Below are 14299 nucleotides of genomic sequence, written 5' to 3'. Positions count from 1 at the left end.
AAAAACTAGATTGCACTTTATGTAAAAGAAAGTATTCAAATACTTCCAACCTTATTCGACATGTTAAAAAAGCTCATAAAAAATAAATTTAACAACAAATAACAGATTAACATATTAAATTTCATTTTTTCATTTTTGCTATTTTAATTAATGATAGCTTTGTAAATCTTTTTAATCTCGAACCGAAAAATTTCGATAAAATAAACTCTATAAAATATTAATTAATAATTATTGTTTTATTTAAAAATTGTTTTTATAAAATACGATGAGTTTGTGTGAATTCACTAATCATAGACATTCTTACCAAAAATATATCAATAATTAAAAAAACAAGAACACTCTCAGACAGAGTGAAAGGAATTATAACTGAAGACACCAAAGAATTAATCAGTTTTGAACGTTTCCTCCCCGCACATCCTTCAGAGAGCTACGATAAAAATAAAAAGATTTTTAACGGGGCGATCGACTTTTATTTACACAAACAAGGCAATTTACGACGCGGCCACGTAGAATTCATTAACAGTGCACTCGAAAACATGAAAGTACTGATTCTCTTTTAAATTCATAGAAATTCGGAATGGAGCAAGATTTAGATTCATATATTAGAATATTGGAGGTTTTTCCTAAAGGGAAGATGATTGCAGAGACAGCTTTTCAGAGGGAACTAGTCCATTACCCTAAACAGCAGCACTGCTGTGGAAACATAATCTATCACATGGAAAAGAACGGTATATGAGCGAGTCTTGACTTTTAAGGAGTCGTTCCCAATGAAAAAGTCGGCGAAATCATTTCCAGTGTATTCGGGCTCAAATCTTTTGCAATGAAGAGATATTTGAGGGCGATGTATTGGATGCCAAAGTTTAAAGGAATGAACCCCCACTATGTTCCCCCTCTTCCTAAAGAACACGTCAAATCAGATCACTTCCAGCTCACCTTGGCCAGAGTCGCTCTAAAAAGAATGTCGTTTGACATCGAAGCAGTTATTTCTTGCCACAAACTAAGGAGTCAGCCAAATTCTCTGTTCATAGTCTCCTCACAAAGTCCACTGCAGAAAGAGCTGATAGAAAAGGCTCCAGCTTGTTCCCAGTTCTGTATTTCTGGGCCGTTCAAAAGTTTTTTGAGAAAACATATGCTTAGCTATTACGTGTTGGGGTATAGGACTGATGCAACTGGTAGAGTGGAGAATTCGGACGAAAATTTGTTTAATTTTTACTTTGAAAGTGAAGAAGATAGGAAAAAACTAAAACCTGTAAAAACAATACATGAACAAGATGATGAAACAATCCTGGCACTGTGTATTTTGGTAGGAAATGAATTGGATTTTGGATCCACTCTCAGTGGGTGGTTGACCTATTTACAGGAGGAAAATCCAAGTTTAGTTTCCAGACAAGTGAATATACGTCTGTCGGAATAAAAATAATCTTCCATTGTTGCATCAATAATTTTCAAGCAGAGATTTACACTTTTTTTAATAACAACTTTTGTACATAGTTTTGAAATGTTATAAAATTGAGGATAAATTCTTAAAGGAAAATGTTTTTTAAGTAAGAGGCGCGTTAAAGGACTACTAATCATTATTCATGAAAAGGTTGTTTTAACCAAATTCAGATCTTTGGAACAAAATGAAGAATCTTTTTAATAAGGGTATAAAGCAGGGGTCGGCAAATCGCGGCCCGCGGGCCAAATTAGGCCCAGGAAGATTTAAAAACGGCCCGCGAACAAATTTTATAATACTAAGGGAAATTGGCCCGCCGACAAATTTTTCTAACTAACATGGCCCGCGGGCAAATTTAGTAAAGTACTAGACTTTTAGTAATATAGATTTATACATACATTTTATCTATTATTAAAAATTAAATAAATTTATAAACGTGTTAATAATTTTGTGTGGTGAATTTGAATGCCGAATTGTTCGAAAAGAACTAAAGATCTTCAAACCCGTACGTTTAATCCAGATTGGACTCATGAATATTTCTTTATTGAGGATTATGGAAAACCTATATGCTTAATATGTTTCGAAAAAGTTGCTGTCAAAAAACTTTATAACATCAAGCGACATTATGAAACTCGACATTTTTTTATAATTTAAGTTGTGAAAAAGATGATATCACACGTACAAGTTACGAAATTTCAAAGATAATTGCGAAACGAATGAAACCATTTTCAGACGGAGAATTTATAAAAGAATGCTTAATGGCAGTGGCTGAAAATCTATTTCCTACAAAAAGAAACATTTTTGAATTTATCTGTTTATCTCCAAGAACGGTAACAAGAAGAGTAGAAGAAATGTCATTCGATTTAAATAACTCTTTAAAAAACATTTTTGGGAATTTCAAATATTTTTCTATCGCATTGGATACTAGTACTGACAGAAGGGATACTTCTCAACTTGTCATATTTGTTCGAGGGATAACTGAAACATACCAAATTTTTGAAGAATTTGTCAAGGTTATTCCAATTATGGGTACAGTGACAGGAACCGACGTTTTCTTGCATTTAATGCAACTTTTAACAGAATTAAATCTTTCACTTTCAAAATTAGTTGGAATTACAACAGACGGGGCTCCATCTATGGTTGGGAACAAAAAGGGAACTATTACATTAGTCCAAAATGAAATGGAAAAATTTGGAATTGAGTACAATTTGGTTAAGATTCACTGTATTGTTCATCAAGAGGCGTTAGTTGCCAAATCAGTCAGGTTACGTGAGACAATGGATGCTGTTGTTAATGCAGTAAATTTTATTTTATCCCGCGGCTTGAATCATTGGCAGTTCAGGCAATTTTTAATCGACACTGAAGCAGAATATGGGGATCTTTTATATTTTTATAATGTCAGATGGCTTAGTAGAGGATCAATGCTCAAAAGGTTTTTTCATATACGGGAAGATGTTATAATTACTTGAAATTCAATGCGACAGTACACTTAAATCAAAATATTTTTCTGCAATGGATATTTTGAGCTTCTACAAAAATTTTGTATGTGTCAGAAAATATCCGCAATTAACCGACAATGCTATGAAAATGGCTTGTATATTTGGAAGCACATTTTTATGTGAACAGTTATTCTCTAAAATGAATAATGTAAAAAATTGTCTGAGAACGAGGATTACCGATTCACATCTTAACGATATATTACGTTTAGCAACTAGTCAGATTAATGAGTAAAATAAATTCACTTCTTTATAATCATTTTTAACTGATAAATTTTTATTTCGTAAGAAAGTTGCAAAAAAAACTTGATAAAGAAAGATCGTAATGTGCAAGCGTTGCCTTATTTTTGTGACCGATAAGGATTTTTTTTCGTTTGGCCCGGATCGCATATAAAAATAAAATTTTGGCCCGCGAAGACAAAAATCCTGCCGACCCCTGCTATATACTCAAAAAACGAGAAAATAAAACATCCAAATATTTGAATAATTTCTTTTCCGACAAGGTGGACACACACGACCTCAACAGAACAAACGAGCCAATAAGGGCTGCTTCCTTTTTCTCGTTAAAAACATATGAAGTGGCAATAATTGAGTTCTAATATCAACATAGAAAGATCACCATGGCTTTAACGTACTCAAAGTACTGTGCGGTGATAAATTCGTCTCCATAGGTGTTGCCGCCTCCATCAAACACCTGACCACTGGCTGGGAGTACACGTCCCCTTCCACTACACAAAACGAAAGGTAATCACGATGGAATACGGCTAAGTCAAATTATAAGTGAATAAAACAGTTTATTGACGCTGAATTGTGCACCTTTCTGTACTCTGAGTAGTAGTAGGACAATTCCATAACTCCCAGCAGTTTCCTGGTCACCGAGACAGCAGTCATGACTGGGCCGATCTCTTTGAACAACCAATAAATATTTTGTTCGCAAATCTCAGACAATTGTGACTTGTGTATGGAAGCACGAGGAATGTCGAATGGAGAATTGTTAGACAAATTCACTCTCTCTTCGTCCATCACAGGAAATCCAGCCAAAGTATGTATAAATATCTCCGTAAATAATGCAAGGAAGATCTCATCCCCCAACCTTCTTCTGACAATCGCCAAAAAATTTTGTGAGTATAACTTTAAAAAAATTTGATAAGGATTGTCATTTGTATATAGTCTCCATAGAAGCGAGACAATGTCAACTGCAATTTGACGGGAAGATAAATGTCGAGTTATCCCATCAAAACAAAAAGGCATCAATTTTAAAGCAAGAAAACGGTTGTGGAGCAAAGACTTAATAATTGAAAGGGAAACGGATATTTCCAGGTTATTCAACTTTGTAAGAACTCCGCCACAAAAATCGTGGACATCTACAACAATGTTGGAGATCAAGTCGTGGCTGGTATTCAGGAGACTTGTAAAGTTAAGACTGTCTTCTCTCAGAAGCCTTGAACACAAATTCCACTCAAGTTTATTCAGAGTGGCGGCAAAATAGTAAATATCGTTGAAATGAGAGGGAAAATTGGCATGTGGAGAAAGTACGTTAGTGTAGTGTGGACTATCAAATAAAATGGATAGCAAGTTGACCATCGCCCTAATTTTTATCAAAACGATAAACATTGAGGCCTTGTGGCCTGTCGTACGTCGTGATGATTTTTCTGTTCTCGAAGCTAGTTAACCTATTCTAAGCATGAGGGGGAAAATAAAAGATATCATTTAACTCCAGAAAGTAGTCTGTGAGGGTTGGTTCCAGGCATCTACACTAGGTGCAAAAAAAAACCGTTTTTTCGAAATATCAAAAATTTACTATGCAACTATATTGTTTTTATTAAAGAATTGAATAATTTATCATTTTTTAACACTAGTTTTATTTTTATATTTGAACTTGTAATCATTTTTACTTAACAAATTATAACTAACAAAAAATCAAACGCAATAAAAAACCGTTTTATTTTTGATTATTTAAAGTTAGTATTCAATATGGTCCCCTTTTGCCTTAAAAAGCTTTTGTGCTCTATTCGGCATGCTTTCGATTAATTTTTTTATAAAACTAATCGGTATTTCGTTCCAAATATTTTCGATTTTTTCTTTCAATTCCGAAACATTTTTTGGATGAAAGGCGTTTAATTCCCTCTTCATATGAGCCCATATATGTTCGATCGGATTTAAATCCGGTGATTGAGGTGCCCATGGTAAAAGGTTTACTTTCTTTTCTTGAAAAAATCGCATAGTCATCTTGGAAGTATGACATGGTGCCATGTCTTGTTGGAAAATAAAGTCACTAAGCTCCATTTTTTTGCAGATTCCCATAAATGGTTACATAGTGTGTTGATATAAAGTGCGGAATTCATATTCCCGTGTATAAAAGCAAGCGAGCCCATTCCGTAATAGGAAAAACAGCCCCAGACCATAACTTTCCCCCCACCAAATTTTACAGTAGGCGAAAGGTTGCTTTTTTGAAGGCCTGTATTGTTTTTCCGATAACAATATTGCCGTTTTTTAATATTAAAAACTTCGAAACTGCATTCGTCACTGAAAATTGTCCTCATCCATTCAGTGTTTGGCACAGTAATGAAATGCTTTGCCATGTTATAGCGTTTTTCACTATTTATTTTGTTCAATAATGGTTTTTTTCTACATACACGAGCATATATTTGCTCCCTTCTTAAATAATTTGCGATGGATCTTTACCGACTGTTCTTCCGGTTATTTTACGGAGATCATTCCTTAAGCAATCAGCTTTTTTTGGGGGGTCCTCTTTAACCAGGTTGAGTAAAATAAGGATATCGTCCTTATTAAGAATTTTTGGTCTCCCCGAACCTTTCATTCTTTCAGTCGTACCATATTTAATGAATTTTCGGATGAAGTCAGCGATAGTTGATCGCGGGATATTAAGCTCGCCAGATATTTTTTTAGTGGTCCAATTTAACGCATTCAAGTCTTTCTAGGACGAGAGGGCCTTAAGTTTCAGTGCCATTTAATAAATCTCCATGTTTTGTTATTAAGAAAAACATGTTTGATCCGGTTTGTGGATATTTAATGGCATATATGTACACCGAAATTTGAGAACTAGTAAATAATATGTCGCGAGCGCAGCGCGCGACCGAGCGCTAGACGCGACTTTGACACCTAACAAGCCTATCATCAACAAATTATTTATTAAAATTTTAACATGATTTAAAATTAAAATTGAAATAACTTAAGTTTTCCATTGAATCCCATAAAATAATTATAAGTAGACCTTAATAGAAAAAGTAAAATCAATGAATACTGAACGCTAATTTGGTTTAGGTTGTGAGGGGGGTAATAATTTGACAGATCTCATTGCTATTTTTCGTTTTAATCTCTAAAATTAGGTCTTCTAATCAAAAATGAACTGTGCAGACAGGCTTGCTCCTTCAGAAGATTCTTGTTTTGACATTTTATAAATTATGAAGCATTTAGATTTTTTCTCATTATTCTAAAATATCAATTATAAATTTTAAAATATTATTTTTATTTATGAAATCGGTTTTAAAGCTCATTCTGCTTTGGCATCGATTTTAATTTTTGTTATCGATATATTTAATCCCAAATACAAGCCTGGGTATTGTCTGAGAGTCAATAATCAAACTAAGGACGTTGTCATCAAAGTCATGAAAATGAAGAAAGCTAAAATTATAGTTTCTAGTGAAAATACAATTTACTGAGTTTAGCAGTCATAGGAAACAGATGAGTTTCCCAAATTATATGACCGCGAATCACGTCCCATTTTCGGAGAATAATCCCATTCCCATGAATAGTATAAACAACACCTAAAAAATTAATTATTTCAAAATTACCTTCGTAAAATTGCCTTCCTTCTAAAGATAATTCTTGCTCCATAAAATGTCGGCAGAGCTCGACCGGCAGAGCTCGACTGTCTTCGCAGTCGTCTCGTTTAACCTCGTCCAACCTTTTTACTTAGTCTCTGTTTTACTTACAATAAAAACTTTCCATTCCATTCCTGGGTATTTGTCAATTTATAGATTTTTTGATTGATCGGATCTAGAAATTGAGTGGTCGCTCGCTGCGCTCGCGACATAATAAATTGGCGATAAATAGGCCACCCCAGCATTTTTTCATTTCCACGTCAATCTTTGTGGCATTATTAAATAGTTTAAATGTTAATAAAAGTTGTAAACTAAATCGTTTTAGTCTGATTAAGTCACTCTTGGATAATCCCCAACGAGTATAAAACTTGCTTTTCTTCTTCTAAGAATTTATTGTATTCCAGCTTCATCCTAGCTTCAATCTCCTCTTTACTAAGAACAACCAGAGGGGCCATCTACATTATTCAAGTCTAATAAAATTCACCCCGGCCTGTTTTTTATTTTCCTCATGCTCTTTTTGCTTTTCGTCCTCCCTGATGTCGTATCTTCTTTTTACAAAGATTCGTCTTTTTATTTCTCGGTCAATGTAATTTTTAAATTGATTTAACTATTTTAACAACAAAACAAAACCTCGTTTGAGTGTGGAATACATAGACCGGTAGGAATCTTGATTATATGCAGAGTGGCCTGTTCATCCCCAACTGCCATCAAATGCTGTTTTTCTGGGAAAATTACATAAAAAGAGAACTATTAGCAGTCGTGATGTTTATCGATGTTATGTTAGACAGTGATATACTCTGAGAAGCAGTGGGCTCGTGAGACTTGTCCAGCAAATCCCAAATGTCGATGGAGCCATCATCACGTCCGATATAAAATACTGCGGGCCTGGAAGGCGACCATTCGGCTGATGTGAGTCGTCGGCTAAACTTTTTGCTCTTTATAAGAGGTCCCAACTGTGGTTAGAAATATCAGATACATGAAAGTTTTCCTTCCAAAGAGAAAAGTTCCAGCCTCCGACACACAGAAGCAAGTCTCTCAAAAATGGAGATCTGACTAAGGCAGTGACCGGACCGTAGTGCTCTTGTGCCGTGAATTCAGGTTTCGGAGCTATACTTTTACTCAACAAATTATCACTTTCAAATTTTCCCGACTCAAAATCCTTTTCTGGAATCCAATTTAAATAAATAAGTTCCCCGTCCTATAAGATTAGGACAGCTCGTAAAACATCTGCTCCAACATAAAACATGGTAGCAATTGAGTTCAAAACTATTTTGTCTGATGTGTATAATTTTTGTGAACATTCCTGCACTGTTAATGGGGGATTCTGGGGTTTTCTGTGATTTTCTACAAAGTCTTTAAAGATCATAAACACCCATATTTGTGCATTCGTGGATCGAGAATTTGACTGGATAGTAGAATTTCCCATTCTCCTTGTGATGAGTCGTTACCTCAATTTACTTAATTATCATTCGATACTTTAAGAAAAGGCTTCCATATCAAATTGAGATAGTCGAAAGTATTCGTTCTGGCAGGAGAATCCACCTTCTCCCGCTCCCATTGATGTAGTCGATAGTTACGAATGTCGAATAAGAATAATGTGCTAATCTAAGTCATAATATCCCCACCTATCAAGTCCACATGACATTATTTGTGATGAAAAATTCATTGAATTCTCCATTGGTTCACCATTTTTGCTAATCTGAAAATTATATTTTACAAAACATCACTTCAAAATGACTTGGAATCCAAATCATGTCCGTGACCGCACATGTATGGGACGAGCCAATGGCTGTGGAAGAAAAGCAGTCAACACACGGAGTTGTAAAAGCTGAATCATTGTCATGACACACTGCAGTCTGAATTGGATATTTTTAAATTTTTTACGAATGCGTCAACAGGTTTTTGAGTGGCTGCCTGTGGTTGTAGTACATGAGAATATTCTGAAATGTCCCATATGACGATTGTCCCGTTCATACACCCAGCGGCCACATAATTGGGATTTGAAGGGTTAAAGTCAAAGACTGTCACGTCGTTGGGTGCTTCAAGTATCAACTGAGAAATGTCTGAATCACGTTTACTTGAGGATTTATTGGGTCAGAAAAACACCAAAACAAAATAAGGGATTTTTCTACCAAAAGTTTGTGTTCATTGTTTATTTTGTAGTCGAAAGTGTTTCCATGAATCAAAGAAACCGCGATGACGCCTGAAATGCTGAAGTGAACGAAACCTGAGTAAAGCGGGTGCCACCTAATGCAACTGACAATTTGTGCTCTCGTGGATTTGAGGTCAGAAAATGATTGATACTCCTAAATGAATTATTATATAAGAAAGACTCGCAGATGGATATCCAGCTTGTTGTCAAAGGTCTTACCTACGTCTCCAAGAGACCACCATTCGTCTTTAAATATGTCGAATAATTCATTTTGCTGTAAAGAACAAAACAGTCTAAGATAACAGAAAAGTCAAAATTTACTCTTTCTCTTTAGAACGTACAGTTTGACTAAATTCTTCAGTTTCCTGGATGATTTCTTTTTCTGAGATCTCGAATTCTCGGGATTTATATTCTGTAGCTTTGTTGAGGGGATATTTCCACTCTACTTGACTTGTCCCGTCCAACTTTGTGTTGATTGTCTGCCTTTTTAAAACATCAATTCACAAACATTAGTTCCTCTATGAAAAAGTGGGATTTTTATAGAAAAATCATCACATTTTGAAGACTTTATATTAATCAGCCCGTCCCTCGCTTTCTCGACATCTCTGTCTTGGAATTGCCGATTCTCGTTGAGCAGTTTATTTGAACAAGAAATTAAGACTGTAATCTAAAATACACCTCATTGATGGCAACTGGCTTTGAATATTGTCTTATGTTTTCTTCCTCGATCTCCTTCTCACTTCCGTATGAAAGCCATCTTTTAGATACTGGAGGAATGTACACCAAAGGAATTTCTTCTGAACTCTCCTCAGAAAGTACATTTTCAGTCTGGCGACTCAATCAATTGGACCAACCCCATCCGTGAGTGTGTTTGCTGCCTCGAGTGTGGTTGCCATATAAAAGTTATTTCCATATTTAAAGTTAAAGTCATAGCAAATGAGGATTTCGTCCTCCGGATAATTAACAATGACGTCTTTGAAAGGTTTAAAGTCGGAGACCGCAGCTCGGTTAAAAATGTCTTTCATAATTTCCTCTTTTTTAATTTTTTTCATCCAGTTTGTTGATGTAACGTCTTCTTCGACACGTAGATTGAATATGGCCTGAGTGCTTGATGTCAGTAATAGCGAAATGATTCCATCGGGGACTGAATTGTAAATTATATCCTTTAACCTGGTTTCTCAATGTCAATTGATAAAGCATTTTTCTTACTTTGTCTTGATGCTCTTGGTTTTTTTACGTTTAATGTGAATGAATTTCCTCGACTCTTAAATAAATTGGTTATCTTAAACTAACAGATTTTTTGCTTGCAAAAGACATGTTTAGTTAATATTTCCATGGATTTTGGAAATTATATTCTGGATACTTTATATTTATAGGTAGAAGAGCATAAAAAATTAATAAAATAATTTTATTAATTATAAAATCGCCGAGCGTATTGGTCAGTTGAATATGACCTTATTTTCCTCCGGAATATGTAACAAAAATACTTGTATGTAAAATCCATTTATCCACAGTATTAAATAAAAATACCATGTTAGTTATTGAATGTTAAATTATTACTTAATACGAAAAAGTAATGAATCTTTCTTAGTGAATGTGGGAACTATCAAGTTCAAAGAAACAAGTCACTTTCTTAATTTAAGAATAATCTTTATCATCAAATAATAATCAGGATATTAACATACATTTAATCTCTCCAATCGTATTTGAAGCATTTGTGTATTCTTTTGAAAAACATTCCAAATTTCGCATGTAATTTTCAATTCCACCAGCAAGATCGTTTATCGAACCGGCGACAATACTTTCAACAACTCTATAACACATAATTCGACAAATTTATACTGTAGAGCTTGCAGTTCTTGCTTTTGCAAGGTTTTAATCGTTTCAAGAAGCATTCCATGTTCATTACAAATCAATTCGTCAACAAAATCAGCCTTTATCTCATTTTCTCGATCGAACTCATTGTGAGAAAAAACATCTTCCACATCATAGGACTCTTTTGAATGTAATTCGCTTAAATTATCAACATTCACTTGTTCGAGTCGAGATATTACAGAAAGATATTCAGAATTTTGAAGATTTATAAAATATAGATTTTTTTCAAGTTCAGCGTTACGGAATTTTAATAAATCCAGTTCTTCAATCTTGCAGTACAATTCGTCATTTGTACATTTCAGTTGATGGCATTGGAACATTGTGGTGCTGAGATTTTCCTCAGTCAAATGTAACTGTGCCTTGATGGTGTCATTTTCTTCCCGTAAGAACCAGACATCACGGTGGACTTGAGCTTGCTGTTGGTTAACTGCCTTTAAATGAGATTCCAAAACCATATTTTGCTGTTGTAGAGAATTAACACGCTCACTAATCTCATCCTTCTCAGTATTTAAACGGCTGTTCAACTCATTAATTGATTTTCTATCTAATTCGAGCTTGTGAAGCAATTCTTTGTACTGAGTGTTCTCACTCTCAAGTTCATCCACTTTAAACGAGAGAGTCTCTTTAGCTTTGTGCGTCCACAATATCTCCACCTGTAAAGAATCGTTCAAATTGCTCAATTGATCAATCTCGACTCTTTCTTGGCTTAGTTTACAGAAATTTGTATGCAACTCTGCAAATTCCTGTTTGAGTGTTTGAATTTCATTTTGTAATTGTGTCGTAAACTGACTATTTTCCACTTGTGATCTGATATAGTCAGCTTTCGTTATTTCTAAAATCTGTTTGAGATCATTTCGTTCCAATATAAGTTTTTTCGCCTTTTCAAATTCCTCGGCCTGAAATCTCTTTAGTTGAGCTCTAACAGAGTCCCTTTCTTCATGGAGATTGCTTATTATCGCTCCAGTATCAGTCCTAAGTTGTTCCAGGCGACTTATCTCCTCCCCAGCTTTAATTTTGTCATTTTCTAAGCCTTGTACAACCTTCTTTAACATTTCCATCTCTGTGTTTAATGTTTGAACTTTTTTCGACAAGTCATTTTTGATTTGATTGCATTTCCAGCTCAGCTGTTTGTTTTCCTCGTTCAATAGCCCCAAAGTCTGTTGATCGTTTTCTCTTTTGGACTGCAAATGTCCAAACTGGGCTTCTAATGAGTAGTATGCGTTCTCCCAATCAGAATTTCTGCTATTGATTTGTTCAAAATTGTCTCTCTCCTTGGTTATTTTGTTCATTAATTCGTTAATTGTGACATTCTGGGAGGACAAGGTCAAATTTTGAGCAGCCAGAGAATCATTTTGATCTCTTAATTTGGAATTCGTTGTTTTTTCAAGTTCGAAATTTTTTAGCAACTGTTCCTTGGCACTTTGGCAACTTTCCAATTTACAAGTTAACTGCTTCTGAAAATCCATTTGAGACTGCATTTGATTCACGAGGCACGTTTTTTGTTCGTTTATTTGATTAACTTCACTTTGTAAGCGATGGACAGTCATTTCAAGGTTAGTATAGTCTATTTGGCGTTCTTTAATAACTTTATTAAGATTGGTCCGCTCTTTGTCAAGTTCAGCAACTTTTTGATCGCAAAGATTTTTCTGATCTTTTAAATCAAAAAATTGACTTTCCAGGATTAAAAAATTGTTTGATAGTGAATCAAAATCTGAAGTTTTTTGAGTCAAGTTTAGGGCGACAGTCTCCCTTGATTTATTTATTTCATCCAATTCAGACTGCAGTGTGTCAACAAGTCGAGATTTTTCTATACATTTTGTCAATTCAGCCTCAAGCTTGGCAATTTTGTCTTCATTTTCCTTATCTTTTTGCTTCATTTGATCATTGATTTTTACAAGAGAAACATTCTCAACACTCTTTTGGTCTCTCTCTGCCACTAAAACACCGATTTGGTTTAATTTATTGGAAATAGGTTCATAAAAATCTCCTTGTAATTGAGCAGTGTCCTTTTTGTCACACATAAACTATGCCAAATAAACAGGACCACCAAACCCTATCGCTTCTCAGGCCAAGGGCATCAATCTTGCCACTAAGAACACACATTTGTGATTTGAATCGATTGTTTGAATTTTCCAAATAATTATTTTGAAGGGAAAAGTTTCCAAGTTGAGTTCGAAGTTGTTCGATTTGGGCTTGTTGGTTATTTATGGTAAAGTTTAAACGCCCGATAGTGTCGCCCAATATGGTTTTGGAATTCATCGCAGAATGGAGCTGAAAAATAATTTTTAGTTATACTTCAAAATATATTTCGGCAATTTTAGATTTAAGGGCGTGAATTGTTTCGTCTCGAGTTTCCACTTGTGCGGATTTAGCAGATAATTCTCCTTCTAGACTGAATTTACTGATTAAACGAATAGCTCAACCGAAATAGCTTTTGGAACATTTCTGATTGATTGTCGAGAACCGACATTGGAAATATTAATTTACCACTAAATCAAATATTAAATTGAATAATTTTAAATTAATGTCGCTATTTTGTTTAAAATGGACAAATATTTTATAAATGGAGTATTTTTATTCAGGATTTCTGTAAACAGAGTCGACTTAAATCAATTAGTTTAATAGATAAAGAATATTTGAATAACGAATGGTTTTTAAGATTGGCTTGTCTACGAATTTTTGTTTAAACTGTAAATTGTATTTTTCGGATTTAAAAAATCATCTAATCAGTCAAAACATGGTCCAACGATTATATTTTCAGATTATGTTTAGGGGTGATTCATAACGCATTGATTTGCAGTTGTAGTCCACCAAAAACTACAAATAAAATACCCCGCCCGACCTTATATGAGAGGGAGACGTCCGGTGGCAAGAATACTGTTTCTATCAAGAAACAGATTCACGACCCGAGAAAACTATGTTAAATCTGCTTGTTTCCGAATGTTGGGAAAACTCTCCAGAATGCTCAAAGTGAAAGTCGATTCTTCATTTGTGTTTCAATCGTCGTGTTGTCCAATTGGTGTGCGAGTTCACTAAAGAAACGGGCTAAGGACCCTCTTTTGGCCCAAAGGGAAAACTGATCTGCTATTACGCCTTCATGATGGCTAATGCGAGCATAAAAACAAAACCTTTTGCACAAAAATAGCGGAATTTGAAATATTTAATTTGAACTAATTTATTTTTAATGAATTTCATAAATCTATATTGGGGTCGAAATCTAATTTTTGTTAGTTGAAAATGAACAAATCATTGAAAATTAAAATTGCTTAAAAAATTTTGAAAAATATTCAGCCAGTTTTTTAATTGAAAATGTCAAAATTTCACGATCCTCAGGAGGTGGACTGGTCATTGCAACGGTTCTCAATCGCCGTTATCCGGGGAAACAGTTTGGCAATCCGCCAGGCTGCTGCCCTTCCCTTCGATTAATCGATATTAATTGATAACGAATCTTTCATTTCAGCCAGTTATTATTTTCGAAATAATATTACATTTTTTC

General features: G+C 34.6%; 3 protein-coding genes across 3 annotated transcripts; 2 read left to right on the top strand and 1 right to left on the bottom strand.

Annotated features, from left to right (window-relative positions):
* Positions 1-841: 841 nt before the first annotated feature.
* LOC115231948 (evolutionarily conserved signaling intermediate in Toll pathway, mitochondrial-like) lies at positions 842-1414 on the top strand. The gene has a single exon (XM_029801830.1). The coding sequence runs from the start codon at positions 842-844 to the stop codon at positions 1412-1414; it is 573 nt and encodes a 190-aa protein (XP_029657690.1).
* Positions 1415-2193: 779 nt separating this feature from the next.
* LOC115231947 (general transcription factor II-I repeat domain-containing protein 2-like) lies at positions 2194-2904 on the top strand. Its single transcript, XM_029801829.1, has one exon. It carries the CDS (start codon positions 2194-2196, stop codon positions 2902-2904), a length of 711 nt encoding a protein of 236 aa, XP_029657689.1.
* Positions 2905-8376: 5472 nt separating this feature from the next.
* Positions 8377-12824, bottom strand: LOC115231946 (putative leucine-rich repeat-containing protein DDB_G0290503). The gene is made up of 4 exons (XM_029801827.1): positions 11844-12824; positions 10731-11642; positions 9152-9202; positions 8377-8475 (listed from the first exon to the last, which is right to left on the bottom strand). The coding sequence occupies exons 1-4, from the start codon at positions 12822-12824 to the stop codon at positions 8377-8379; spliced, it is 2043 nt and encodes a 680-aa protein (XP_029657687.1).
* Between the last annotated feature and the right edge of the window lie 1475 nt (positions 12825-14299).

Source organism: Octopus sinensis, unplaced genomic scaffold (assembly GCF_006345805.1).
Source record: "Octopus sinensis unplaced genomic scaffold, ASM634580v1 Contig18963, whole genome shotgun sequence".
Lineage (NCBI taxonomy): Eukaryota > Metazoa > Mollusca > Cephalopoda > Octopoda > Octopodidae > Octopus > Octopus sinensis.
This window is presented reverse-complemented; position numbering and strand designations above follow the sequence as displayed.

Bases quoted from the DNA above. Each gene is read 5' to 3' on its own strand.
- LOC115231948 (XM_029801830.1), top strand. From the start codon at position 842: ATGTATTGGATGCCAAAGTTTAAAGGAATGAACCCCCACTATGTTCCC.
- LOC115231947 (XM_029801829.1), top strand. From the start codon at position 2,194: ATGGCAGTGGCTGAAAATCTATTTCCTACAAAAAGAAACATTTTTGAA.
- LOC115231946 (XM_029801827.1), bottom strand. From the start codon at position 12,824: ATGTGTGACAAAAAGGACACTGCTCAATTACAAGGAGATTTTTATGAA. The intron at 9,203-10,730 runs GTATTGTCGCCG...TGTTCTTTACAG, and splicing joins GTGTTATAGAGTTGTTGAAA to CAAAATGAATTATTCGACAT. The intron at 8,476-9,151 runs GTAGGTAAGACC...TATAATTTTCAG, and splicing joins AATGGTGGTCTCTTGGAGAC to ATTAGCAAAAATGGTGAACC.